Source organism: Myxocyprinus asiaticus, chromosome 5, assembly GCF_019703515.2.
Source record: "Myxocyprinus asiaticus isolate MX2 ecotype Aquarium Trade chromosome 5, UBuf_Myxa_2, whole genome shotgun sequence".
Classification (NCBI taxonomy): domain Eukaryota; kingdom Metazoa; phylum Chordata; class Actinopteri; order Cypriniformes; family Catostomidae; genus Myxocyprinus; species Myxocyprinus asiaticus.
The window spans coordinates 56,586,492-56,613,831 of record NC_059348.1 but is presented as its reverse complement, the minus strand read 5'-3'; the positions used below and the strand labels follow the sequence as shown (position 1 = coordinate 56,613,831).

The 27,340-nt window shown below is 40.2% G+C and overlaps 1 protein-coding gene across 2 annotated transcripts in view; it reads left to right on the top strand.

Annotated features, from left to right (window-relative positions):
• Positions 1-27,340, top strand: part of ptprsb (protein tyrosine phosphatase receptor type Sb) — a 158,698-nt gene that overhangs the window by 99,331 nt on the left and 32,027 nt on the right. Inside the window, exons 11-23 of one of the 2 annotated variants that reach the window (XM_051698597.1) lie at positions 299-880; positions 977-1,113; positions 5,421-5,565; positions 11,069-11,374; positions 12,705-12,898; positions 13,344-13,370; positions 13,732-13,849; positions 17,221-17,811; positions 18,513-18,607; positions 19,332-19,585; positions 20,299-20,386; positions 22,701-22,916; positions 23,016-23,173. In XM_051698597.1, the coding sequence (XP_051554557.1) occupies positions 299-880; positions 977-1,113; positions 5,421-5,565; positions 11,069-11,374; positions 12,705-12,898; positions 13,344-13,370; positions 13,732-13,849; positions 17,221-17,811; positions 18,513-18,607; positions 19,332-19,585; positions 20,299-20,386; positions 22,701-22,916; positions 23,016-23,173 (2,911 nt within the window). The remainder of the gene's footprint in view (positions 1-298; positions 881-976; positions 1,114-5,420; positions 5,566-11,068; positions 11,375-12,704; positions 12,899-13,343; positions 13,371-13,731; positions 13,850-17,220; positions 17,812-18,512; positions 18,608-19,331; positions 19,586-20,298; positions 20,387-22,700; positions 22,917-23,015; positions 23,174-27,340) is intronic. The other variant, XM_051698595.1, reaches the window with a different exon arrangement.

Below are 27,340 nucleotides of genomic sequence, written 5' to 3'. Positions count from 1 at the left end.
TCTGCAATGTTTATGTAAAAAAAAACATCTTATATATGATCATGAAAAATAATGAGAAAAATAACCATTAGATAATGTTCTGGACAAGTTCTTATCCGTTTGTCAAATAAAAACCTCCCTGCAACGTTCTGAGAACCTTAGTTTGTGGTTATAAAAATAGAACCTAAAGAGAACATTCCTAAAAAACCAAAACTAATGGGAACTATTTGCTAACGTTAAGGGAACGTTCTGTGTTTGCTGGTTAAGTGAGAACTGAGTTACCTCAGAACACAATAACATATTGTTCTGTGTTCTCCAGCATTACCCAGAGCTCCTGGTACCCCCATCGTCACGGAGACGACCCCTACCAGTGTCACCATCACCTGGGACTCTGGTAACCCTGACCCCGTGTCCTATTACATCATCCAGTATCGTGCCAAATCGCCAGACAGCAAGTACGAGACGGTGGACTCGATCACCACAACGCGCTACAGCATCGGCGGTCTGTATCCCAACACGGAGTACGAGATCCGTGTTTCCGCCGTCAACACCATCGGACAGGGTCCGCCCAGCAACAAGGTGGAAGCTCGAACTGGTGAACAGGCCCCCGCCAGCCCGCCACGAAACATCCAGGCACGCATCATATCCCAGAACGCCGTGATGGTGCGCTGGGACGAGCCGGAGGAGCCCAACGGTTTGATCAAAGGATATCGAGTTTATTACACCATGGATCCGTCACAGCCAATGAGCAACTGGCAGATCCACAACGTCCAGGACAGTGTCATAACCACCATCCACAGTTTAGTGCCATCTGAGACATATACCATACGTGTGCTGGCGTTCACGTCGGTGGGAGACGGACCGTTCTCTGATCCCGTTCATGTCAAAGTGAGACCTGGAGGTGAGTCGCAGGAAATCAGATTGAAGCGTTCACGCAGCAAGCAGCTTGCAGTAGCGCTCCATCATCACATGATGTGTGTCTGTGTTTCTGTTGCAGTTCCCGGACAGCCAGGGAAGTTTCAGGTGGGTAAAGTGACTGACACGAGTGTTGAGTTGACCTGGGAACCTGCGTACTCCAAAGAACCAGTCAAGAGTTATGAACTCATCTATAAAGCTCCAGAGCTCAGTATTCAGGTGAGAACATGAACTCATGAACCACAATGGAATTAAAGATGGGGTCTGAGGAGCTGTGTAGGCCATAATTGTTAAAAAAAACATCTTACGAACACTAGTGAAATTAAGATATTGATATAAACATGAGTGAAATTCATTCATATGTATAATTGAAAATCTTACATACGCTAGTGAAATTCATAAAACTGATTCTGTGGACTTAGCAATTTAGCATGATTACTCAAGGATAAGGTGTTGGAGTGATGACTGCTGTCTAGATTTGATCAAAAATGACTTTTTTCAAATAGTGATGGTGCTGTTTATTACATCAGTAATGTCCTGACTATACTTTGTGATCAGTTGAATGCCACTTTGGTGAATTAAAGTACCAATTTCCTTCTGAAACAGCAAAATCTGTACATTATTCAGAACTTTTGGCCGCCAGTGTATATTCCAATAAATATAAAATTCCGACCACATGTTCCTGAATAGATTTATACGTGTTTTTCTTCGACTTATAGCACTGTGCACTTTCAGAAAATGACCAACTCCTTTGTCTTTGTTTTGTCTCATATTTCATCTCAAGCATGCTCTTCACAAGTCTAGTTTCCATCCACTTTTCTTGCTATTTTGTTATCGACAGTGAAAATGCGTAAAACGTTTTTTGAGAAATTTGCCGTCTTCTGCCTGTTTCCATTCAAATGGCCTTTTATTGATAAAAATGGTGTGCGTGATGACGTCGTGCCTAAAAAAACACTTTGTGGCATAAGTTTTGGTTTATCGCATAAGAAATCTGCCCTTAAGCCGTTTCCATTCAGAAATGTGTTTTAGGTGTTTATTGCTAATTCGCCTCCCAGATGTCCCTAATTTTTTCCTCTGAAGTTTTGATAAAATGGGGAGAGTATTGAGACAATTCATTGAAATTAGCCAGCTTACTGTCATTTTAATTTCACAAATAAATGCAATCAGAAGGGAGCTGTTGTCCTTCTGATAGGACTGTAATATCGGTCCTGATGTTGCGCCTATCGCAGGTTGCCACCGGTTACGACCCGAAAGCGAATCGTCATGACCCTGTTCAAGTTGGCAATCTGCACCAAGTAGTGGAGAAACTTTCAGTCTCAGTATAAGGAGCATCCATCGATGTGTATATGCTGTGTGCACAGATATTAAAGAAACATTGATGCGGTGTAATATCAGGGTTTACATATATGATACATTCCTGATATTCAATAGGATATTATGAACAATCATCTGATCTAAAGCATCGCCATCACAACTGCATTATGTCCCGCATATTTCTCCAGTAACTTTTAACGACCAACTGAACTTGATTGTCATTTAAAATTAATTTTAGCATCATAATGCAATTTACATGTATGAAGAAGTTCAGCAAATGTGATCTGAGGTAAAGAGGGTTAGATTTAAAATATTTAAACGTTTTAAAATGTTCAAAAGCTGGTTTTCTGAAAGTGAACTCCACATTGGACAAATAGTTCTGATAGTTTATAATCTTTCTGATAATGTCATTCAGCCGACTTTATTAGTCTACAGAACAGGGTACGGCTAATTTAAGTTTGTGTAAAGAAAAGGCATATATAGTCCTAACAATATTATTATTTCATTTGGTAATGAATTTAATTGTAATTAAATTAATTACAATACAGCGAATTTTGCCGGCATTTTTTCAAAAGTATAAACAATAATTTTATATAATTGGGCTGTTAGTGTTCCAAATAAGCACACTGATGTTTTTCTCCAGTATTGTGTATTTATTTTTAATTTTAAACATCTTTGTGCACAGAAATGATGTTTTTTGTATTGTGGGTTAATTCCATGACTGCCGTCTATTATTTCAAATGATGTGAAAAAGCAACTTTAATAAATAAACAGATGTCTACCACGATTAAATTAATCACAAACAGTGGCCATTCATTTGTTCTCCTTGCACTTGTCGATGACCGGTGCATGATACAAGATATTTGTGTTGGCACTCCTGGAAGTGTTATGTTAGGTTAGGGTTATAGGGTTAGGGTTATAGGGTTATAGGGTTAACTGGCACTCCTGGAAGTGTCATGTTAGGGGTAGTTTAGGGTTAGGTTAGGGTTAGGTTATGTTAGGGTTATAGGGTTACTTGGCACTCCTGGAAGTGTTATGTTAGGTTAGGGTTATAGGGTTAGGGTTATAGGGTTAAGGTTAATTGGCACTCCTGGAAGTGTCATGTTAGGGGTAGTTTAGGTTTAGGTTAGGGTTATAGGGTTATAGGGTTAATTGGCACTCCTGGAAGTGTTATGTTAGGTTAGGGTTATAGGGTTAGGGTTATAGGGTTATAGGGTTAATTGGCACTCCTGGAAGTGTCATGTTAGGGGTAGTTTAGGGTTAGGTTAGGGTTAGGTTAGGGTTAGGTTAAGGTTATAGGGTTATAGGGTTAATTGGCACTCCTGGAAGTGTCATGTTAGGGGTTAGGTTGTAGGGTTATGGGTTAAGGGTTGAGGTTAGGGTTAGGTTATAGGGTTAGGGTTATAGGGTTATAGGGTTAATTGGCACTCCTGGAAGTGTTATGTTAGGTTAGGGTTATAGGGTTAGGGTTATAGGGTTATAGGGTTAATTGGCACTCCTGGAAGTGTTATGTTAGGTTAGGGTTATAGGGTTAGGGTTATAGGGTTAGAGGTTAATTGGCACTCCTGGAAGTGTCATGTTAGGGGTAGTTTAGGGTTAGGTTAGGGTTAGGTTATGTTAGGGTTATAGGGTTAGGGTTACTTGGCACTCCTGGAAGTGTTATGTTAGGTTAGGGTTATAGGGTTAGGGTTATAGGGTTATGGGGTTAATTGGCACTCCTGGAAGTGTCATGTTAGGTTAGGGTTATAGGGTTAGGGTTATAGGGTTATGGGGTTAATTGGCACTCCTGGAAGTGTCATGTTAGGGGTAGTTTAGGGTTAGGTTAGGGTTAGGTTAGGGTTAGGTTAAGGTTATAGGGTTATAGGGTTAATTGGCACTCCTGGAAGTGTCATGTTAGGGGTAGTTTAGGGTTAGGTTAGGGTTAGGTTAGGGTTAGGTTATGTTAGGGTTATAGGGTTAATTGGCACTCCTGTAAGTGTTATGTTAGGTTAGGGTTATAGGGTTAGGGTTATAGGGTTATGGGGTTAATTGGCACTCCTGGAAGTGTTATGTTAGGTTAGGGTTATAGGGTTAGGCTTATAGGGTTAGGGTTATAGGGTTAAGGTTAATTGGCACTCCTGGAAGTGTCATGTTAGGGGTAGTTTAGGGTTAGGTTAGGGTTAGGTTATGTTAGGGTTATTGGGTTACTTGGCACTCCTGGAAGTGTTATGTTAGGTTAGGGTTATAGGGTTAGGGTTATAGGGTTATGGGGTTAATTGGCACTCCTGGAAGTGTCATGTTAGGTTAGGGTTATAGGGTTAGGGTTATAGGGTTATGGGGTTAATTGGCACTCCTGGAAGTGTCATGTTAGGGGTAGGTTAGGGTTAGGTTAGGGTTATAGGGTTATAGGGTTAATTGGCACTCCTGGAAGTGTCATGTTGATCAGATCTATATGCTTTTCAGTTCATTTCATAATCACGTACAATAAATTGGCTTTCAAGGATGTATACCGTTGTCATGTTTAACACAGGCTATCGATTGGGGTAAACTCTGTCATGTTACACTATATTTTTGCGTTAATGCCAATTTTCCAAACCAGTTTTTCGATATTTGAAGTATCGATATAGAGTTAAATAGAAAAATATTATGTCTATTATTATTTTAGCTTTTAAATTTAAATTATAATTTGCATTTACATCAGCTTTATTTTGATGTGCTAAAACTTTTTTCGCAAAAAATCCTTGGATGGAAACATAGTTACTGACACTTTCGTCCACTTGGTTATCAAGTACACTAACTTTAGACAAAACTGTATTGGGGGGAATTATTTGGTGTGCTGGAAATGATGTCACAACTATAGGGACAGACGTGATGTTTGATAGAAGTCATTTTTCATAGTTTAATATTGAGTCAAGGCCAAAACAGTCAAATCTACACATAAAGACGAAGACCTGATGAACAGTCTCCAATTCAGTTTAATGAGATCATCATTTAACAAAAACAACATCTGGAACATTAGGGTTAGGTGTCTGAAGTTGAAGAAACTCTCATATACAGTGTGATATAGGGTTATACAATATAAACAACACTTACTGTTCACAGTATTTACTCCGATTGCTCATCAGAAACAAAGCTTTTATCGTCAAGTTGAGATGTTGTTATAGAGTTTTGCTGATGAATGTTGTTTTTAAAATAATTTCGTTGAATGAGTCTTTAATCTGTCAATGTAACAGGAGAAGAAGAATTTCGAGCCGAGATCGTCGTACGTGGTGGAGGGTCTCCGTGCCAACACTGAATACAGCTTCTCTCTGGCCGCCATTTCCAACAAAGGCATCGGCGCGTTCACCAATGAGATCATCCAGCGCACCGCACAAGCCAGTATGTCGACAATTCAGTTCTGTTTGAGAGCCCAAATCAACTAGAACATCCAGAGGCGCTTAACAATCAATCTGACCCAAACCTCCTCTGATTCTACCTCACAATGAGATGATCTGATTCAAAATGACCCGTTTAATCTTAAACTACATGTCGACACTTTGACGTTCCATCATGACAGCAGTTGACCTGAGGATGCCGCTGGAGTGCCTCTTGTGGAAACACAGAGTTCTTGCGTTATTAATTGCGCTCTGACACGTTTCGCAACGCAATGACGCATGAACTCACGGTTTTGTATCTAGAAGCTTTTGCGTTCACATGCTTAAGCGTTCATGAAGGCAGTCATTGTAGATGTGAGGGTGAATCAGACTGGAGGTGTGGATCATGTGATCTGGACTGTGATCTGATTGGTTGAGAAGATCTGATGTTTGTCTCTTCAATCATGACTCTTGCATTATATCACTTTATCCATCCATTCATTCATTCATTCATTCATTCATCTGTGTGTGTTGTGGCATTTGTGTGTGTTGTGTTTTAAATTTCAAATATTTTCATTATAAAAGAAAGTAAAAGTCACTGACAGACTGGACGGGATGTGTATTAAACTTCCTTCTGTTCCTATGTGTTTCTTTCTTTCCCCCTTTTTTCATTTATGATGTTAATATTGAAGTGTTTGTAGGTCTCATGTATTATTAACACACACACTCATTAGCTCAGAGCTCTTATCTCATGATGTAAAAGCCGGTTTGTCCAGGACAGTAAACGGTAAGTGTGGATGATCAAAGTTCTCTTGATTTTAACAAACATTCACGTCAGATTGGTGTACGGAACAGCAACAGACGGTCTTATATTTGTCTCGATATGTTTTCACTCAAACTATAATGACTGAATTTCAATATTGATTGTAAAGTTTAAATGTAAAGTTCACCATGTTGTTCCTAATCTGTATGACTGACTTTCAGTGGAACACAAAAGTTGGGCAGATGTTTGACAATGTTGTCTTCAGTCACTTGTATTGCATCTTTTATCACATAATGAAAATTAAGCTGCTCTGTTGCGTCGTTCCATCGCCATGGCTTGTGATGCATGCTGGGACGTGTAGAATAGAGTTGCATGGACGGTCTCGTGTGCGAATGGATAGAATTATCTGCTGATTCTTTTATTTTGTCATTGTTTTGTTGCCAAAAATAATTTTTTCTTGTCTTATTTTACAGTAAATATATATATATATATATACATCCTTAAATCAAGAAAAAATACTTGAGAAGCAGAATGACATAAGATATTAAGTGTTTCACTTGTTTTAGAAACATTTAGAAACATTTATGCTTACCCCGTTGACAAATCGTTTTTTCTTATTTTACAGTATAAACACGTTTAAGAATGTTAGATCTAGTTGCTTAGATCAGGGATGTTCAAACTTTTCCATGCCTAGGACCCCTAAATATACCCTGGTGACAGACCCCCTTCCTAAAATATAAAATATATATATATATACTGTATATATTTTTTCTCCCCAATTTGGAATGCCCAATTCTCAATGCGCTCTAAGTCCTCGTGGTGGTGTAGTGACTCGCCTCAATCCGGGTGGCGGAGGACGAATCTCAGTTGCCTCCGCGTCTGAGACCGTCAATCCGTGCATCTTATCACGTGACTTGTTGAGCATGTTACCGTGGAGACGTAGCGCGTGTGGAGGCTTCACTCTATTCTCCGCAGCATCCACACACAACTCACCACGCACCCCACCGAGAGCGAGAACCACATTATAGTGACCACGAGGAGGTTACCCCATGTGACTCTACCCTCCCTAGCAACCGGGCCAATTTGGTTGCTTAGGAGACCTGGCTGGAGTCACTCAGCACGCCCTGGATTCAAACTCACGACTCCAGGGGTGATAGTCAGCGTCAGTACTAGCTGAGATACCCAGGCCCCACCTAAAAAATATTTTTTAACAAATAATTTGTTATACAAAATAATCCAAAAATATACATTTTATAATTAATATTAAATAATATTTTGTATAGAGTTTATAGTGTTTTAAGTGTCTTACCATATTATTTTCATTGTTAATATAAGAATATGGCCTTACAACCCCGAGTGAGCAAGATAAAAGTGACTGCTAAAGGTTTTTATCGCAAACCTACATGCAGATATTTTAAATTATTATTATTAGTAATTAAAACTTGGGCTGTAAATACAATAAAATGATCATGATTAATCTCATGCTTCAGAAAGCAGAACAAAACAGTAATAATGTCAATATTAGTATTTATTTTTAATTAAAATATATATATATTTTTTTTTTACAGTTTTTAATTTTATTTTCCACGGACCCCCAGGCACCCCCTAGTGGCCCTCTGGCCCCCAGTTTGAAAACCCCTGACTTAGAGAGTTTTACTGGAGAATAAGACAAAAATGAGATAACTAAAACAAGAAAATTATTTTTTTGCAGTGTCGGCCGCCCAGTAATATTTAGTTAATAACAACACACGTGATTTGAGGGATCATTCAAACACTTCACGACCACTTACACACCGAATGTTTAATACTTGTTCAAATCACATCACAGTTTTTAAAAGCAATTACTCATCAGCGGTATTTAATGTTATCGTGTTATATTCCATAAAGCTAATTGAATTATTGCATGTCAGTTTAATGAGTTGATGGAACCAGGCGAGAAATGTCCCGCTTTCATTGATTATTACAATGTTTCAGATCCTTATGTTGAATAACTCGACTCTCATGTGATGTTCAACTGGAAGGTTTCGGTCCTGAATTAACCGCAGTAATAATGACAGATAACACAATGATTCTACACACTCGAGTGTGTGTTTGTATTATAGAAAGAAAGTCTATAGAAAGTGTGTGCTGAATGAAGGAGCAGGTTTGTATTCTATGACAGAACGCTCAACTTCAACGGATTCCTTGTACATCATATTTCTTTTATAATGTCTTTTGTTTTCGTTAAATCTATAGATCCTTTTGAGTTGATGCTTTTCATATCATTGTTATTTTGTGTTATGCATCTTTTTCCTCAAATGTATAGTTTCTCTAATCCACTGAACTGATTCAGGCAGGTCTCTTTACGTTCATTGTTTGTAACAACTTTTATATAAATGACAGAACAATTCTATGAGTCCAAGTTGATTTTTTAACAAGATTTCAGTCTGATCTGAACAGTTTGAGCGGCACATTTCAGCACAGTGTGATGCAGCTTTATTATTGTTGCAACTAAATGAAATGATGTCTGTTTTTTAAGTGTGTATTTGCAGAGCTGCACCTGCTGTGTTTCTCAGCAAACACTCGTCAGGTTTCTCATCGAAACTCATTCATCTCATATAATCTCAACTGATGAGTTTGAATCAGACTGTGTCACCATCTGGACAGGATGTCTGATATCTGAACTCGTGTATCCGTCCATCCATCAATCCGTGTTGCCGTGGCAACAGTGTAGCTATCCATTACGCAGTCACTGGTTGGTTAATTAGGTTGTCTGTTCTGGTCAATATGTTTGTTGGATTCATTCTTTTACAACTCAGACAGACAGTTTTACTCTCATCTCTGCATTACAAAAACATCCTTCATTTCATTCTGATTCATTGTTTCTTTGTTTTGCATCATTTATCTTTTCAGTTGAATGTAATTTGAGCCCCATCATTAGTTTTATTGATTTGTTTTGATGTAAATATGATGTAAATACCCCAAAAGTGTTTATATACTTGAGCCAAACCTATAAATGTCTGAATGTCAATGCGTTATATACGTGTGTGTGTGTGTGTGTGTGTGTGTGTGTGTGTGTGTGTGTGTGAGAGTGTGTGTATCTGTGTGTGTCTGTCTGTGTGTGTGTGTGTGTGTGTGTGTGTGTGTGTGTGTCTGTGTTTGTGTGTGAGTGTGTCTGTGTGTGTCTGTGCATGTTTGTGTGTGTCTGTGCGTGTGTTTGTGTGTGTCTGTGCATGTCTGTGCGTGTGTGTGTGTGTTTGTGTGTGTCTGTGCGTGTGTGTGTGTGTTTGTGCGTGTCTGTGCGTGTGTGTGTGTTTGTGTGTGTCTGTGCGTGTGTGTGTGTGTCTGTGTGTGTGTGTGTGTGTGTGTGTGTGAGTGTGTCTGTGTGTGTGTGTGTGTGTGTGTGTGTCTGTGTGTGTGTGTGTGTGTGTGTGTGTGTGTGTGTGTGTGTGTGTGTTGTGTGTGTGTGCTGTCTGTGTGTGTGTGTGTGTGTGTGTGTGTCTGTGTGTTTGTGTGTGTGTCTGCGTGTGTGTCTGTGCATGTGTGTGTGAGTGTGTCTGTGTGTGTGTGTCTGTGTGTGTGTGTGTGTGTGTTTGTGTGTGTGTGTGTGTGTGTGTGCTGTGTGTGTGTGTGTGTGTGTGTGTGTGTGTGTGTGTGTGTGTGTGTGTGTGTGTGTGTGTGTGTCGTGTGTGTGTGTGTGTGTGTGTGTGTGTGTGTGTGTGTGTGTGTGTGTGTGTCTGTGTGTGTGTGTGTGTGTGTCTGTGTGTGTGTGTGTCTGTGTGTGTGTGTGTGTGTCTGTGTGTGTGTGTGTGTGTGTGTGTGTGTGTGTGTAAATATTTTTCATGTATATTTACACCGCTGGCATTATTACTTAAATGAGAAGTCATTTTTAATTATTGACAGTGTAAATTTTGACCATATCAAGATATTCAATGTTTATACACAAATGTAATGATTTATAAATAAAATAAATATAAACAAAAATGATTGATAAAAATAGATCATGATGGATATTCTATAGTGAGTGACAAATAATGATTATTTGTAGTACAGCCTCTGAATAGAAATTATGAATAAACATGAAATATATCATTATTATGAGAAAAGAACAATACATTTAATAAAAGTTTGTTCAAATATAAGAAAATGAAGAACAAAAGTGTAAAATGATATTTGAGGGGGAACACCTGCATTAAATCAAACAGTCATTTATTGGAGAGAAATTAGCACAAATATCTCTCAAAACACTTATTGTAAATATTCTTAAATCAAGATAAATGTATGTGAAAAGCAGAACAACATAAGATATTGTGTCTTGATTTCAGAGAAATCGAAAGATAAATCAAGTTAGTTTTGGTCATTATTTGTTTCTTGTTTTAATCAGAACCTCTTCTAAAGTTTGATTTCTGTGAAGACGAGACTCTTCTGTCAGTTTTTCTTGTTTTAAGGATGTTTAGATGTTTTTACCAGGGAAAAAAGGAAATGATGTTTTGCAGTGTGGAAGTTGATTAGGTTTGAAATGATTACAGTTGATCTATATCTATTATTCTGTCATTTCAAACATAAACTTGTGTAGAAAGTGTGTTTGTGTTTTCATTCAGTTGCTTTGATACTTTCTAATATAAAGACATTCAGACATTTATGAGGTTTTTTGTTGAAGTTTCATTGATTTATTTTTGCTTCATTTCTGTTCTGTGAATCCTCCCCCTCATTCCTCAACTCTCTTTACTTTCTGTGTGTTATTTTCGACTGTTTTCCGCTCGTCCTCCTCCGCTCTCTCTGTCAGAGCCCACGGCGCCTCCACGCGAGGTCCGCTGTGTCAGCGCGAGCTCCACCTCGCTGTCGGTAAGTTGGGCTCCGCCCCCGGAGGAGCGGCTGAACGGCGAGCTGCTCGGTTACGAGTTGCGTTACGAGGTCTCCGGTGGTGACGGGTTTGACTCAGCACAGATGATGCGTTTGCAGTCTGGCGCGGGACAGGCACTGCTGAAGGGCCTGCGGCGGTGGAGTGTGTACCGCATCACTGTAGCGGCACTGACGGCACGGGGCGGCGGACCCGAGAGCTCACCTGTGGAGTGCAGGACGGATGAGGACGGTAAAATATCATCACTGATTAAAATAAAGATTCTTCAGTGGTTCATTAGGTTCAACATCCTCTTCTGATCAAGAACCTTGTTTGGCAGTATTCCAGATTCAATACAAGTTCATCTCAATCAGCAGCATTTGTGTCATAATGTCGATTACCACAAAAATTAATTTCGTTCCAGTGAGACACTTACAATGGAAGTCAATGGGGTCATAATCTGTAAACATTAAAATACTCACTGTTTCAAAAGTATAGACACAAGACATAAACAATATGTGTGTTAACATGATTTTACTGTCATAAAATCACTTACTAACCACATCTGTGGAAAGTTAGAGACAATTTTACTTCGTTGCCATGACGATGTGATGCCGTAAATCCTAACACGACCGTAAAAATTATGATTTAATCAACTTTACAGCTCAGATAATACACCAGTTTTAACAGAATTAATGTAAGTGCTTTTATAAAATTATAAGCGTCACATTTCTGACTTTAAACCCTCCAGAAATTGATTCCATTGACTTCCATTGTAAGTGTCTCACTGGAACACACATTTAAATAAAAGGAGGAACGAGTCCAAATTCATTTTTGTGGTAATCAACATTAAGACACAAATACTGTCGATTGAGATGAACTTGTATTGAACCCGGAATATTCCTTTAACGCACTAGAATACAGATTCTTTTCTAAAAAACTAGAAAATTAAATATTCTGGAACCCCAATATACATATCCATTTATAATCAGTTTTATTCTCCAAATCATTACCTTTAACTGCTTAATATCAATCTATATTAAAGTATAATAGAACATATCTGTTTGTATATCTGAGAAATGGATTTAGTTGAGGTTGACCAATAGTGGATTTCACCGATACTGATAAATAAGGAGTTAGAAAAGACAGATGACCAATTAATCGGCTGATAGTTTTTAAAATACATTTATACAGTGTTAAAAAAAAAGTCTTCATCTTTCCTCACTAAGACGGGCACACACAGAGGCTAAAAGAGTCCAAAATAAATCAAATCCCATGTGCATTTTATTGTTCAACCAAATTCCAATTATAACCAGAAAAACAAAGAATTGCATAATGCGGGACTTTTAACTATAAACAATACAGCAGGGACGCTTCTTTTGAAATGACGGAGACTTGGCTGACTCCAGTGCTGCCACAGAGGAACTGCTCGATAACTCAGTTCCAACAAGCAATTATCAGCACCAATTAATCGGTAAAACCGATATATCGGTGTACCTCTAGTATTTAGAGATATAGAGATTTATCATGTGTTTGTTTGGATTGTTGTCCTCTAAGATAAGTTTGTGTGGATGTTGTTTAGTTCCAGGAGCTCCGCCCACACAGGTGGAGGTTCAGCCACTCAATGGCACCTCCGTCAAAGTGTCATGGCACTCTGTGATGCCAAGGCAACAGAACGGGCAGATTCGCGGTTACCAGGTGCACTATGCTCGCATGGAGAACGGGGAGTCACGAGGTCAGCCGCAAATCAAAGACGTCATGCTGGACGACACTCAGGTGAGGTCACGACCCTGCAGCATTCCAGCATACTGCAGAATATAAAATGCACACTGAGCACAGTATCCGTGCAATGCAGAAAACACCCTGTATGATACAGTAAAGTGCTGCAGTATACAACAGAGCAATGAACACTACTGTTCAATGCACTTGAAGACATTTAATACTTTTCAACTGTTTTTCATTTTAATTTTATTTTTTATATTGGATTAAAAATGCACCATTGTGTGTTTTAAAAATATTAGGCAATATACACTGTGTAGTATTCACTGAGAAGTCAGTTTGTATTCCGTTCTGAACACTACACAAAGACATCTGATGTGAATGATGTCTCACTTTTATCTCTTCTGTTGCTCAATGCTCATCCTTTCACAATCTGTATCTCTTCTTCTCCGCTCCACCTGTTCTCGACTCACTCTCTTCACATCTGCTCTCGCACTGTCAGAGAGAACTGGATGAGACGGCCGAATATGTGAGTATGTGCTGAAGTTGAGCTTTAAATTCACTGTCAAGACAGAATCAAATCCAGTGAACGCTCCGTTCGTAAAGAGCCAGTGGATCATTCATTCATCCAGCCAGTGGATGAATGAATGAACAAACAGTATGAACAAAACAAACGTATGAATGATTGAAGGAATAACAACCAATAATCAGAAATAAAAATAGAGAAAATTTCATCTGCAAGATCTCAATGAATTCCTTTTAAAATCGTAAGGTGTTCATTAGAAACTCGCTGAATAAAAATAGTGAGTAGATGAATGTTAAACAAATAAAATGGATGGTTCTGATCCACATTTGCAGGTGTTCTGATAAATGTGTGTGTGTGTTTTTAGGAGACGATCATTGAAGAGCTACAGCCTGAGACGTTGTACTCCATTAGTGTGGCGGCGTACACCATTAAAGGTGACGGAGCTCGAAGCGTTGCTCAGCTGGTGCGGACGCCTGTAGCATGTGAGGATCAGTCATTTTCTGATAGTACGGGACATTTACACATTGAAGTTAGTGATACTGTCTTTAGTTCCCTTACAGGCGTTGCAAGTGATTTCATTTTTGAATTGCACACACTCAATCTTTCTAGTGAATTAGTGTCATGAGAAATTACTGCCGTCCCTGTGACAGCGCTAGAGTTAGGGGAGTGGCCTGTGCTTTATTAGCCAATCAGAAAACTAGCCAATCAGAAGCACGCTTTAAGCCCAAAGTATACTTCGGTTTTGAAGCAAACGCTTAGCGTGTGTTCAAAGTATCCTTCATTGACTGTGCGTGCATACACAGACGGTTGGCGCATGTGCGCTACGACTGCTATGAGATGCCAGACAATTTCTCTTGAGGAGTTTAGACCCATAAAGATGTCGTTCTATTCCTTCAGACTCGAGATACACAAATGCAGGGATCTCCTGACCTCCTCACACACATGTTCTTGACATGCAAATCCACTGTTGTTGTTTCCACATTCGTCTCTTGTTGTTTAGGGGCGATTACATCTTCTACAGGGTTACTCAGTTTTGGAAAGCTCAGGGGCCGTAAAGCAGGACCCCTAAAGCCTTGAGGGCCACGCTCTTAATTTGAGGAATACTTTTATATAAGATTTATTTATTAATTTTAATAAATGTAAAGTAGTAAATATAAATTAGGGGTGTAACAGTTACATTTTCTCTTGTTTTGTTTTAATTTTTCAAAAGAGAGCCACTTTCACTACATTCATTGCAGTATAGAAAACAGACATGGCCAGTTCTTACCAAAATGAACCATGGTTTTACTATAGTAATATTGTAGTTACCATGATTGTAATAACCAGAAACTATGGATTTACTATAGTAATTTTGTATTTGTAGTAACCATGACTGTAGTAATATAGTAATGTTTTTGTTTTTTGTGGCAGAAATCATGGATTTAATACTATTATTTATTGTTTTATTTTTTTTCCCATTTTTATCCCAATTCCCAATGTGCTTTTAAGTCCTCGTGGTCACATAGTGATTCGCCTCAGTCCGGGTGGCGGAGGACGAATCCCAGTTGCCTCCGCGTCTGAGACCATCAACCCCCACATTAAAGCGACCACGAGGAGTTTACCCCATGTGACTCTACCCTCCCTAGCAAAAGACTCGGTTTTACTACAGTGATATTGCGTTCATTGAATGGCTGCGGTTTTACTGAAGTGATATTGCGTTCATTTAATGACCGCGGTTTTACTGCAGTGCTATTGCGTCCATTGAATGGCCGCGGTTTTACTGCAGTGATATTGCGTCCATTGAATGGCCGCGGTTTTACTGCAGTGATATTGCGTCCATTGAATGGCCGCAGTTTTACTGCAGTGATATTGCGTCCATTGAATGGCCGCGGTTTTACTGCAGTGATATTGCATCCATTGAATGGCCGCGGTTTTACTGCAGTGATATTGCATCCATTGAATGGCTGCGGTTTTACTGCAGTGATATTGCGTCCATTGAATGGCCGCGGTTTTACTGCAGTGATATTGCGTTCATTGAATGGCCGCGGTTTTACTGCAGTGATATTGCGTTCATTGAATGGCCGCGGTTTTACTGCAGTGATATTGCGTTCATTGAATGGCCGCGGTTTTACTGCAGTGATATTGCGTTCATTGCGGTCCCACGGGCTGCATGTTGAGTAGCACTGTTCTAGAATCTAGTGCTTCTTCGTGACAGCAACGGCTCAACTGTGAGTGTTGCCACTTTGTGGACGCACTTATTAGTGCAAATCATTCCAGGCGCATGCGCATTCTGTGCATTCAGAGTATGCGTGGTTAAAAAAATCAGGCTGTGCGCACTTAGTGCTCGAGTACTCTACTGATGACGAAATTTGAGCCTAGCATTCATGTCTGATGGATGTATACTTTGGGCTTCACATGTCAATCATTTTGCATGTTCAGGTTTGCTGACATGTGTTTGGAGGGCGAGATTTGGAGAAAGAGCGTGAGGTTGAAGCTGAAATCACATACAGCTCCAGGGAATGCACATGCAGATAACATGTTTCGCTTGAATGCACTATAATATGAGAAGTGCTGCAAAACAGTCTCAAATGTGCTCAGGCAAGGACAAGTGAGAGACAGTGGTTAAAAAATGGGATTTTTAAGAAAAGGGTTTAACAACATTGTACGGTGTTCATGGAAAAGGTGTGATCTGAATTGCATAGTCAGAAGTACTTGTAATTTGATTACATTACAATTGGATTACATAATAACATATCGAATACATTACCTTTCAGTCTTGACGTTCAAAGAATCGGATTGACAAATAGCAAACCGTTGTTTGATTTCATGTTTACTGAAAATGTAATTTGGTACTTAATACAATTAAAATTAGATTTTAATCAAAACATGCAGTACATGTCAAATATCAAAATCACTATTCGGTTATTCTACGCATGCAATAGAGGTCTTCAACCTGACCCAAGTTCAACGAGTTCCAACAAACCGTCAGGTTTTCTGGCCGGGTTTTGGTCAGTTTTTCAAGTATAGGGCAAGTTAGGGGCTGTTCAAACATGCTTTTGTGTGTGCTATTTTTCTATTATAGATCAGTGATACTGACACGCGCTAGACGGACATCATTGACTGTTGCGCTGAATCTCACTTTTATCTTTCAGCGCCTCGCGCAGGATCGCCTCATTTTTAGACACCGAGTCAAATTAAAAAGACTTTTTTATAAACGCATTTCGAAACACCTGCGTTGTTTCATTCGTTGTGCTGCGTTCTGAAGAAGAGTACTTTATGTGACTGTTTTTACAACATTAAACATGATTCCAGTTTATTTTTCACTGAGCAACATTTCAGCGCTTGATAAACTGTTTTCCCCTTTTACTCTGGTGTGCATATTTAGTACAATAGTTAGACAAGTTCAATGTAATTAGATTTTAATCCATTTATAAACCAAAGTACCCCGAAGAGGCTATTTAACCGCAGCTGTTTGACTCCATGATGAAACATGATAATACTTGCGTTCGCTCCCTCACAGAAATGTGAATCTGTCTGTGCAGATCGCATATAATGGCAGTGACGGTTTGATTATATTAGTTTGACTATAATGTAAGATTTTATCCATTTGAAGTTGTATGTATTGTGCTATTTAGGCTCTTAGCTCACTGTGCACTTTATTTGCTGCTATTTTGAGTAGTGTTTAAGGAAATTCCATTACAGTAAACATCCTTTATTCCCGCGTCCCACATCCCGACTCCACATGAAAAACCAATTAACCGTTCAAGAAACTTTGCGGTTAACCGAATGTTAAAAATGGTAACCGTGCACATCCCTAATTACTACCCAACACTGTATAACCAGTAGTGATCATCTCTTTCTTTCTTTCCTCTAGTACCTGCTCGTCCATCTCTGTCTGTCCGGCTGGTTAACGACACGTCCGCTACAGTGTCCTGGACACCTCAACAATTGTCAAACCCGCTGCTACAGATCCTGGGCTTTCGCCTGACGTATGGCCTTAAAAACGACACCCCGTCTTTCTCTGTGGAAGTCAAACCTGAAGATCATGAATACAGTGTGAGCGACCTGCGTCCAGGCGCGGTTTACTCATTCCTCCTGGCCGCTAGAGGGCACTCCGGTTATGGCGAAGCAGGTCAAGAGGATCTCACAGTCCCTGAGGTCCATCCTAATGGTTTTCCGCAGCTCTCGGATCAGGTGAACGCCACCTGCTACTCGCTGCAGTTCACCTGGCGTCCGGCAAACCCCTCGCAACAAAACGCTATTATAACGGGATACGCACTTGAGTACGGCGAAGCAGGCGGTATTGAACCATGGACGCTGATGTTACCGTTCGATGTGTTCAGCTACACCATACACGGCTTGAGCCCAGACCGGGCGTACGCTGTGAGATTGTGTGCTCATATCAGCACCGGGGCCAGGCCGTGTAGTCCGCAGGTGTTGTACCGCACGAAGGCCTTTGAAACAGGTATGGCTCTCAATTCCACACACCTGGATCAGCGACACAGAACAAACCCCCAAATCTCCACCAATATCACCACCACCATCATCCAACCCCACCCAACCCAACACCAGTGGATGTGTGAATGCAGGCGGCACGTTAGAATGCGACACGTGCTCACACAGGTAACAGTCCATTGAGTCATTTGGAGGCGGAGTTTTAAGGTAAGTGTTCAGCTGTCAGTCACAGTCTGTCTCAGGGGAAGGATTCTCCGGTTCATGGTCACAGTGCAGATGCTTCTGCTTCCTCTTCCTGTTCTCATTTATTTTTATTTCCTTCACTGCTCAACACAATTCCCAACACTTCCCAGTCCAGTTTGTGATGTGGCACAAATGCAGAAACCATCCTTGTGTGTGTGTGTGTGATTGATGTCTTTGTTCTCACTGTCTCACCTCGTTTTAATATTTTCCTCCCTTCAAAATAACCTTCATCAGCAGCTAATGAAACTGGGTCAGCTCTCTCTGGAACATCACCAAGGCGACATATGTGGCCATCCGACTGTAACTGTCATACACACACCTTCGGAATCACCCACAATTCCCTGCACAGGTCACGGCGCACACGGTGGACTCTACGATCACGTGTTTAATTCATCACAGTTCATTGTGTTTTTCTTCAACATCTGCATGTCATTTATTGAATGTGTGTTTGTGTGTATTTTTATACAGATGTCCCGAGAAATTTCTCTGTGAATTTGGCGACTAAGACGAGTGTGTTGCTGACGTGGGAGTTTCCAGAGAGCAGCGCCCCCTATCGCTTCACTGTGAGTCCTGCAACACGCTTATTTCATCAGTTTCATCAGTCTTCTGATTTTTCTCACAAACATTTCCAAATTTACAGTCTTGATTTTTACGCAATAAATTTATTTTTTAAATGTATTTATTTTAAATCAGAATGCCTAATAAGAGTAATATTAGAAATAGCCATTTGTAACATTGTAAATGTCTCTAAATCATCTCTGAACTACATAATGTTCATTGTGACTGAAACACATTCCTATTTCAGGTTTATTCTCATTCACGGATGTCCAAGTATTTTGGCTATTAAGTGAACATACTGTACAAAACTAATATAATATCATAGAGGAGGAAATGTATCCTGTATGATATTGCAGCAATTATCCAGATATGGAATGAGATTATTAAAACTTTTATCAACTCCTACATGCGGACTGAATCAATTAAGACAAATATAAATGTTTCACGTCATACTATGACTGCATTATTTACATTAATTCTGTCTAGATTTTTCTTTCTTTAAAAAATAAATAAAAAATGTTAGTGCGTTGTTAATATCTTACAATATAATTTTTGCTCATCATATTTTCGTCACCAGTATGTTTTAATTAAAACTCAATATTCGTCAACGAATATTTTCCTCAGTATTTCACTGTCAAGATTAACACTTATATTTTTGGGTTAGTAAAGCAGGTCTTTATACAGCCGTCTGATAAATGGTCATGTTGCTGAATGTTGCACTGGTGTCAGGTGGAGTATAACAGACAGAAGATGGAGGTTGACGCTCGTTTGAGGAAGGCCGTGATTCCAAACCTGCAGCCGGACACCAGCTACGACTTCAAGATCACCAGTCCTGAGGGGAACATGGGTGGCCTGAGACATCGAATACACGCCAAGACGTCCCCCCCGATCCTCATCCGCCGGCCGGAGGTCGACCACACACGAGAGACCGAAGCGACCGTTACGATCATACTGCCGTCACTGGACACCCGCAGCAACATCAGGTACGAGCCGCACTGACTCAAATGCACACTGACAGTCTGCAGACACACTCTCAGGGTCACGGACACACACACCTCAGGTCATATGAATCATGCATGACACACACGTGCATACGTGCAGGAATCGTGCAGTTGCTGCATTGTTAATAATTCAGAAGTGCAGACAAAGTGCATTTCTCACCTCTGCAGCGGCTGCTGAGCTCACATCACACTGAATAACTGCAGCACACACACTTTACAGCACAAGCACTCCTGCTGCGTCCACACACGCAGTCCAGAACAATCTCAGATCTCTCGCTGTTTCTCTTCAGAGTGATATGAGCCGCACAATAAAACTACTGCTTTGAAGTGTCTTATTGTGTGACTTTAGAAAGTTGTGAAATGTAATATCATTTTCTTCCCACCACAACTGTTATTGTGATAAAGCTCAGAGTGTCAGCTACCGCTGTGTGTAGTTTAATAAAAAATGTCTTGTTTAAGTGCTGTAAACAAACATTGCAATTCCGCTACACTGGGTCTGTGAGGGTTAAACAAGATAAATAAACTGAATTCATGAAATGTTCTCCTTTTCATTTTCATTTTGTTTTGGTGTGCAAGAGCACATTTCAGTTGTGCAGCTCTTGGATCTCATATGATAATCAGTCATTATGGCTCCAAGCGCAGCTGCACGTCTGAATAATGATATGACAAGCACGTCTGTTCTTCTGTATGTGCAGGAACATCTATGTGGTGGTGGTTCCTCTGAAGAGAGCTCGAGGGGTCATACGACACCTGAAGAGTCCAGACGAGATGGACCTGGAGGAGGTTTGACTCATTTACACGCACTACAGCTCTATGATTATTATCACATCACAGTTTCATAACTTTCATGGAGGTTCTGAGTCTCACAGTCTTTTACAGTTGGAGTTTCTGACATTATGTTCTGACCATGTTCTGTTTACAGCGAAAGTAGAAATGTGAGTAGAACTCTAGTGTTTAATAAAACAAGCCACGCATGTCATGTGTTATTGAATTTACCACAGTTAAATTTAACAACAACCCCCTTTAACCATGGTCAGGTTTGTTCCTGGTGGATGATAAAAGAGGTGAAAAAGTCACAGAGACTTACATTAAAGGAGGGACTCAAGTCATATCTAGAGAGCAGAATATCACAGAGACTTGAGGGTGGAGTCTTTTGACTCGGGCCAGTATGGAAAACTACATCGCAACAGTGCCCGCCCACTTAATCAGCCGTCTTGTTTCCGGAAGTATCTTCCCCATTCATTTCTTCCATAGACTTTTCATAAAATCCTCCATAAAAGAGTTGTGCACCATGAACCGAATCACCCAGCTCCGAGCTGAATCACAACATCACAACAAACTTTGTTTTGAGGCTAAAAAGCATTTGAAAATTTGGACAAAAAGACAAAGGTACAAGACTGTACTTACAGTCTTTCATCATGAGGGCATGAACTACAATCCCATGAAGCATTGCGAATGATGACGTAGAATAAAAAAATGATGGGAATATATAAAACTAGTGATTTTAGGTTGTTGATTATATGTATAGAAACAATTTATTTTTTAAATTATTGTTTATTGCAAAATATTACGATATGTACAAATAAATAAGTAGTTTAAGGCTGAAGAGACACTGACTCGATTACGTCACTCCCAGTGCATTATGGGAGTGGGCGGGCGCACTGAGGCACGTTTTCGCGGGCTTCGTTGGCCGCGGTTCTCTGATTGGTGGATCTTTCCCTCCTGGACCATGGGTAATGTAGTTGTTTACCATGAATTCCGCTATTGAACACGCTATTTAAACAACGATGTTGAAATAAAACAGACGGGTGGCTTCAGTGGAAGCATATACCATCGATGAACAACCTTGTTGCTCATGGTAGGTCTGCCTCTAAAGGTTTATAAGTTATCGTTGAAAATCAGTTAGTCTATGGGATAAATAAATAAAGCAAGCACCTAGCAACCACATGAAAAACCACCCAGAGCACTATAGCAACCATTTAGCTATGTGTTGAAAACCGCACATTACCTTAGCAACCACATAGGAACACCATAGTAACCTCTCAGAACACCCTAGCAACCACCTGGAACTCTCTACCAACCACCCAGAGCACTCTAGCAACCACTTAGTAATGTGTTGAAAACCACACAATACCTTAGCAACCACATAGGAACACCCTGGCAACCCAAAATGCCCTAGCAACCACCCAGAACATCTTAGCAACCACCTGGAACACCCTAGAAACCACCCAGAGCACCCTAGCAACCACCTAGCAACACGTTAAAAACCTTACAATACCTTAGCAACCACATAGGAACACCATAGTAACCTCTCAGAAGACCCCAGCAACCACCTGTAACTCTCTAGCATCCACTCTGAGCACTCTAGCAACCACTTAGTAACATGTTGAAAACCACACAATACCTTAGCAACCACATAGGAACACCCTGGCAACCCAAAATGCCCTAGCAACTATCCAGAGCACCCTAACAACCACGTGGAACACCCTAGCAACCACCTGGAACACCTTTGAAACCACCCAAATCACCCTAGCAACCACCTAGCAATGCTTTAAAAACCATGCAGTACCTTGGTAACCACATAGAAACACCATGGCAACCCAAAACTCCCTAGCAACCACCCAAAGCACCCTAGCAACCACCTAGCAACATGTTAAAAACCTTACAATACCTTAGCAACCACACAGAAACACCTGACAACCCAAAATATCCTAGCAACCACCTGGAACTCCCTAGCAACCACCCAGAGCACCCTAGCAATCACCAGCAACACATTAAAAACCTTACAATACCTTAGCAACCACAAAGAAACACCCTGGTAACTCAAAACACCCTAGCAACCACACAGAAAACCCTAGCAACCACCTGGAACTTACTAGCAACCACCCAGAGCACCCTCGCAACTACCTAGCAACACGTTAAAAACCACACAATACCTTAGCAACCACATAGGAACACCTTGGCAACCTGCCAAGGAAATGGGGAGAGATGATTATTCTTTATGATTTGCTTGTTTCTTTCATTTGTATATGTCCAGAGGGGTTGAGGTTTATATTTAGTGATGTTAGCATGTCATTGGGTGTTTCATGTGTGTCAGCTGTTGAAGGACATCAGTCAGAAACAGAAAGATCCTCGACAGCGTCAGGTGGACCTGCGGAGGGCTTACATCACTGCCCGCTTCACGCCTGCCACACTGCCCGCCTTCTTCACCCTCGGAGACCAGCTGGACTACGGCGGCTTTGAGAACCGCGTGCTGGAGCCGGGTCAGGAGTATGTGTTCTTTATACTGGCAGAACTCAACTCAACCACTGGGGTAAGAGACTGTGTGTATGTGTATGTGTGTGTGTGTGTGTGTGTGTGTGTGTGTGTATGCGCGTGCGCAGGTGTAACACTCGTGTGTTTGTGTGTTCAGAAGATGTTTGTGGCCAGTCCGTACACTGACCCTGTGATCGCGCCGGACTCGGACCCTCAGCCTCTGGATGCTGGTGACGGACTCATCTGGGTGGTCGGTCCCGTCCTCGCGGTGGTCTTCATCATCTGCATCGTCATCGCCATTCTGCTCTACAAGAAGTGAGTGTGAACTACAGCAAACTACAGTAGAGACACGAGAATTGTCACGTGACCGTATAATGAAAAATCACTGATTGAGAGGAGCACTCACATTGAAAATCTGGGATTAAACATTTAATCCTTGAAATAAACAGAAAGATTTATGATTTTGAACATTTTAAAAACAAAGACATTTTAAGATATGAAACGGAGAAGATATATTTCAGATTGTGCACTATTTCTAGGTGACTAATCAAATGTAAGGAAATCAGTAGCCTAGTTTCCATCCACTTTTCGTGCAATTTTGTTATCGACAGTGAAATTGCGTAAAACATTTTTTACCATCTTCTGCCTGTTTCCATTCAAATGGCCTTTTATTGATAAAAATGGTGTGCGTGATGACGTCGTGCCTAAAAAAACACTTTGTGGCATAAGTTTTGGTTTATCGCATAAGAAATCTGCCCTTAAGCCGTTTCCATTCAGAAATGTGTTTTAGGTGTTTATTGCTAATTCGCCTCCCAGATGTCCCTAATTTTTTCCTCTGAAGTTTTGGTAAAATGGGGAGAGTCTTGAGACAATTCATTGAAATTAGCCAGCTTACTGTCATTTTAATTTCACAAATAAATGCAATCAGAAGATGAGGAATTGCAATCAGAAGGGAGCTGTTGTCCTTCTGATAGGACTGTAATATCGGTCCTGATGTTGCGCCTATCGCAGGTTGCCACCGGTTACGACCCGAAAGCGAATCGTCATGTCCCTGTTCAAGTTGGCAATCTGCACCAAGTAGTGGAGAAACTTTCAGTCTCAGTATAAGGAGCATCCATCGATGTGTATATGCTGTGTGCACAGATATTAAAGAAACATTGATGCGGTGTAATATCAGGGTTTACATATATGATACATTCCTGATATTCAATAGGATATTATGAACAATCATCTGATCTAAAGCATCGCCATCACAACTGCATTATGTCCCGCATATTTCTCCAGTAACTTTTAACGACCAACTGAACTTGATTATCATTTAAAATTAATTTTAGTGTCATAATGCAATTTACATGTATGAAGAAGTTCAGCAAATGCGATCTGAGGTAAAGAGGGTTAGATTTAAAATATTTAAACGTTTTAAAATGTTCAAAAGCTGGTTTTCTGAAAGTGAACTCCACATTGGACAAATAGTTCTGATAGTTTATAATCTTTCTGATAATGTCATTCAGCCGACTTTATTAGTCTACAGAACAGGGTGCGGCTAATTTAAGTTTGTGTAAAGAAAAGGTATATATAGTCCTAACAATATTATTATTTCATTTGGTAATGAATTTAATTGTAATTAAATTAATTACAATACAGGGAATTTTGCCGGCATTTTTTCAAAAGTATAAACAATAATTTTATATAATTGGGCTGTTAGTGTTCCAAATAAGCACACTGATGTTTTTCTCCAGTATTGTGTATTTATTTTTCATTTTAAACATCTTTGTGCACAGAAATGATGTTTTTTGTATTGTGGGTTAATTCTGTGACTGCCGTCTATTATTTTAAATGATGTGAAAAAGCAACTTTAATAAATAAACGGATGTCTACCACGATTAAATTAATCACAAACAGTGGCCATTCATTTGTTCTCCTTGCACTTTTCGATGACCGGTGCATGATACGAGATATTCGTGTTGGCACTCCTGGAAGTGTTATGTTAGGTTAGGGTTATAGGGTTAGGGTTATAGGGTTATAGGGTTAACTGGCACTCCTGGAAGTGTCATGTTTGCAGTGATCGGATCTTTATGCCGTTAAGATCAATCCATAATCACGTATAGTAAATTGACTTTCAAGAATGTATTCCTTGTCGTCATGATTAACACAGGCTAACGATTGGGGCAAATTCTGTCACGTGACACTACATTTTTGCGTTAATGCCAATTTTCTCGACAAAAAGTGTTTCCAAACCAGTTTTTTGACATTTGAAGTATCGATATAGAGTTTATGCACTAGAGTTAAACAGAAAAATATGATGTCGACACTTTTAGCGATAATTTGTGTTTCCATCAGCTTTATTTTGATGCGCTAAAACATTTTTCGCAAAAAATCCTTGGATGGAAACGTAGTTACTGACATCATGTGAACTCTTTGTACAGGCCGAGGTTCCATTGAAGCACAAAAGATGCTCTTCGCAGGGTTCTCACAGTCATGGAAATCATGGAAATATCAAGGAATTTGAAAATGGTTTTTACAGACCTGATAAAATCATGGAAATGTTTCTAGTTCTGCTGTGCTTTGAAGTATTTAATGGTCTAAATGTTGCTCTTGGTCAGATTTTGTGTCGTGCAGAATTTGCTCAAAAATCTTTGTGATGTTCAGTTTATGAGTGAATTCTTTTGAGGAGGTTCTTTTCAGTTAACTGGTGGAGATGGTTCACAAATCATAATTTGTAATTAGTACGGTATGAAATAGCAGATTCCCATCACTCTAAGCAGTTTAAAATCTGTTACTCAGAAGGTGTAAATAAAGTGAACTCGATCTATCGTGAGCTGAGCAGGACGTGTTGAGATGATGATCATATCCATGAGAACTGAGAGGAAACGAGTCCGGTGTGACAGAGAGAGTAAAGAGTGATTAAATATTGAAGAAGCAGCTATTTCAGGACTGGAAGATAATAACCAATGAGGTGAAGATTAAACTGCAGAATAATATTCTGAACTAGATTCTTAATTCAGTCATTCTTCACAGAGGAGATCTGAAATGAACGGCACAAAGAGTTATTATTATTAATGATATATCCTGTGGTTACAGATATATTTAGTCTTAATGATATTAGTTATGATCATCGAATATATTTGAACTCTTAAGATCGTGCAGCCCCTCAAATACACACATATTTGAAACACAATCGAAAGAAAATGAACAAACTCCACAAGACCACAACATTTATAAAACTACATTTCAGGATTAACATATAACGCACATCTAACACATTTCATCTGAATATGTTAAACTGTTCATTATAAACTATCAAACAGTTGTGACAAATGAAATACTCATGAATGAAATTGTTTACTTAAGTTTATGCGGTCCAATAGTGTTTTAACTGCCCAATCTTTTAATAACAGTTCCTTTGCAAAGCTTGAATGATATTATGACTATTTCATCAGCAATCCACGCTGATAAGAGCCCAAAAACACACACAATCCACGCTGAAATGTTCTGAATATGCAAAACTTAATACAATCCATGATGATGTTGCGTGCTTCAAGAGGCTAAAGCAGAGACGCTGGTCTTCACATCTCACATCTTCCGTGTTTGTTTACACACAGAATGGCGCGTGTTTCTCTCAGTGGCAGAATGAGACGTGCGCTTTTAAAAGTTGTGCTTGTACTGCTCTTAAAACATGCCACACATCGCTGGAAACACATCAAAATGATAAAAGACATCAATATAGTGCATGTTTACAAAAGACTAACAATTAAAAATAGCTCAGATGGGTGCATCTGGTCCAGGACGCCTTCGAAACACAATGGTGCGTGATGCATGATAACAGTCAAAGCTGTTTATCTAGGGGTCTGGGTATCTCAGCGAGTATTGACGCTGACTGTCACACCTGGAGTCGTGAGTTTGAATCCAGGGTGTGCTGAGTGACTCCAGTCAGGTCTCCTAAGCAACCAAATTGGCCCGGTTGCTAGGGAGGGTAGAGTCACATGGGGTAACCTCCTCGTGGTCGCTATAATGTGGTTCTCGCTCTCGGTGGGGCGTGTGGTGAGTTGTGCGTGGATGCCGCAGAGAATAGCATGAAGCCTCCACATGCACTATGTCTCCACGGTAACGCGCTCAACAAGTCACATGATAAGATGCGCGGATTGACGGTCTCAGACATGGAGGCAACTGAGATTCGTCCTCCGCCACCCGGATTGAGGCAAGTCACTACACCACCACAAGGACTTAGAGCGCATTGGGAATTGGGCATTCCAAATTGGGGAGAAAAGGGGAAATAAAAAAAGCCGTTCATCTACTGTAGAAAAACATTTAAGACCAGATAGGCACATGAAGGTGTCCTGTGTAAGTCCGATCTCTCTCCTCTTCACCTGTGTGAGTGTGACTGTCTGAGCTCCAGTGGGCGGTGTCCTTGTGACATCACAAGTTCCACAAATTCCAAATGCCCCGTTTCCACAGCCTGGTTCCTATTTTTGTATTAAGGAG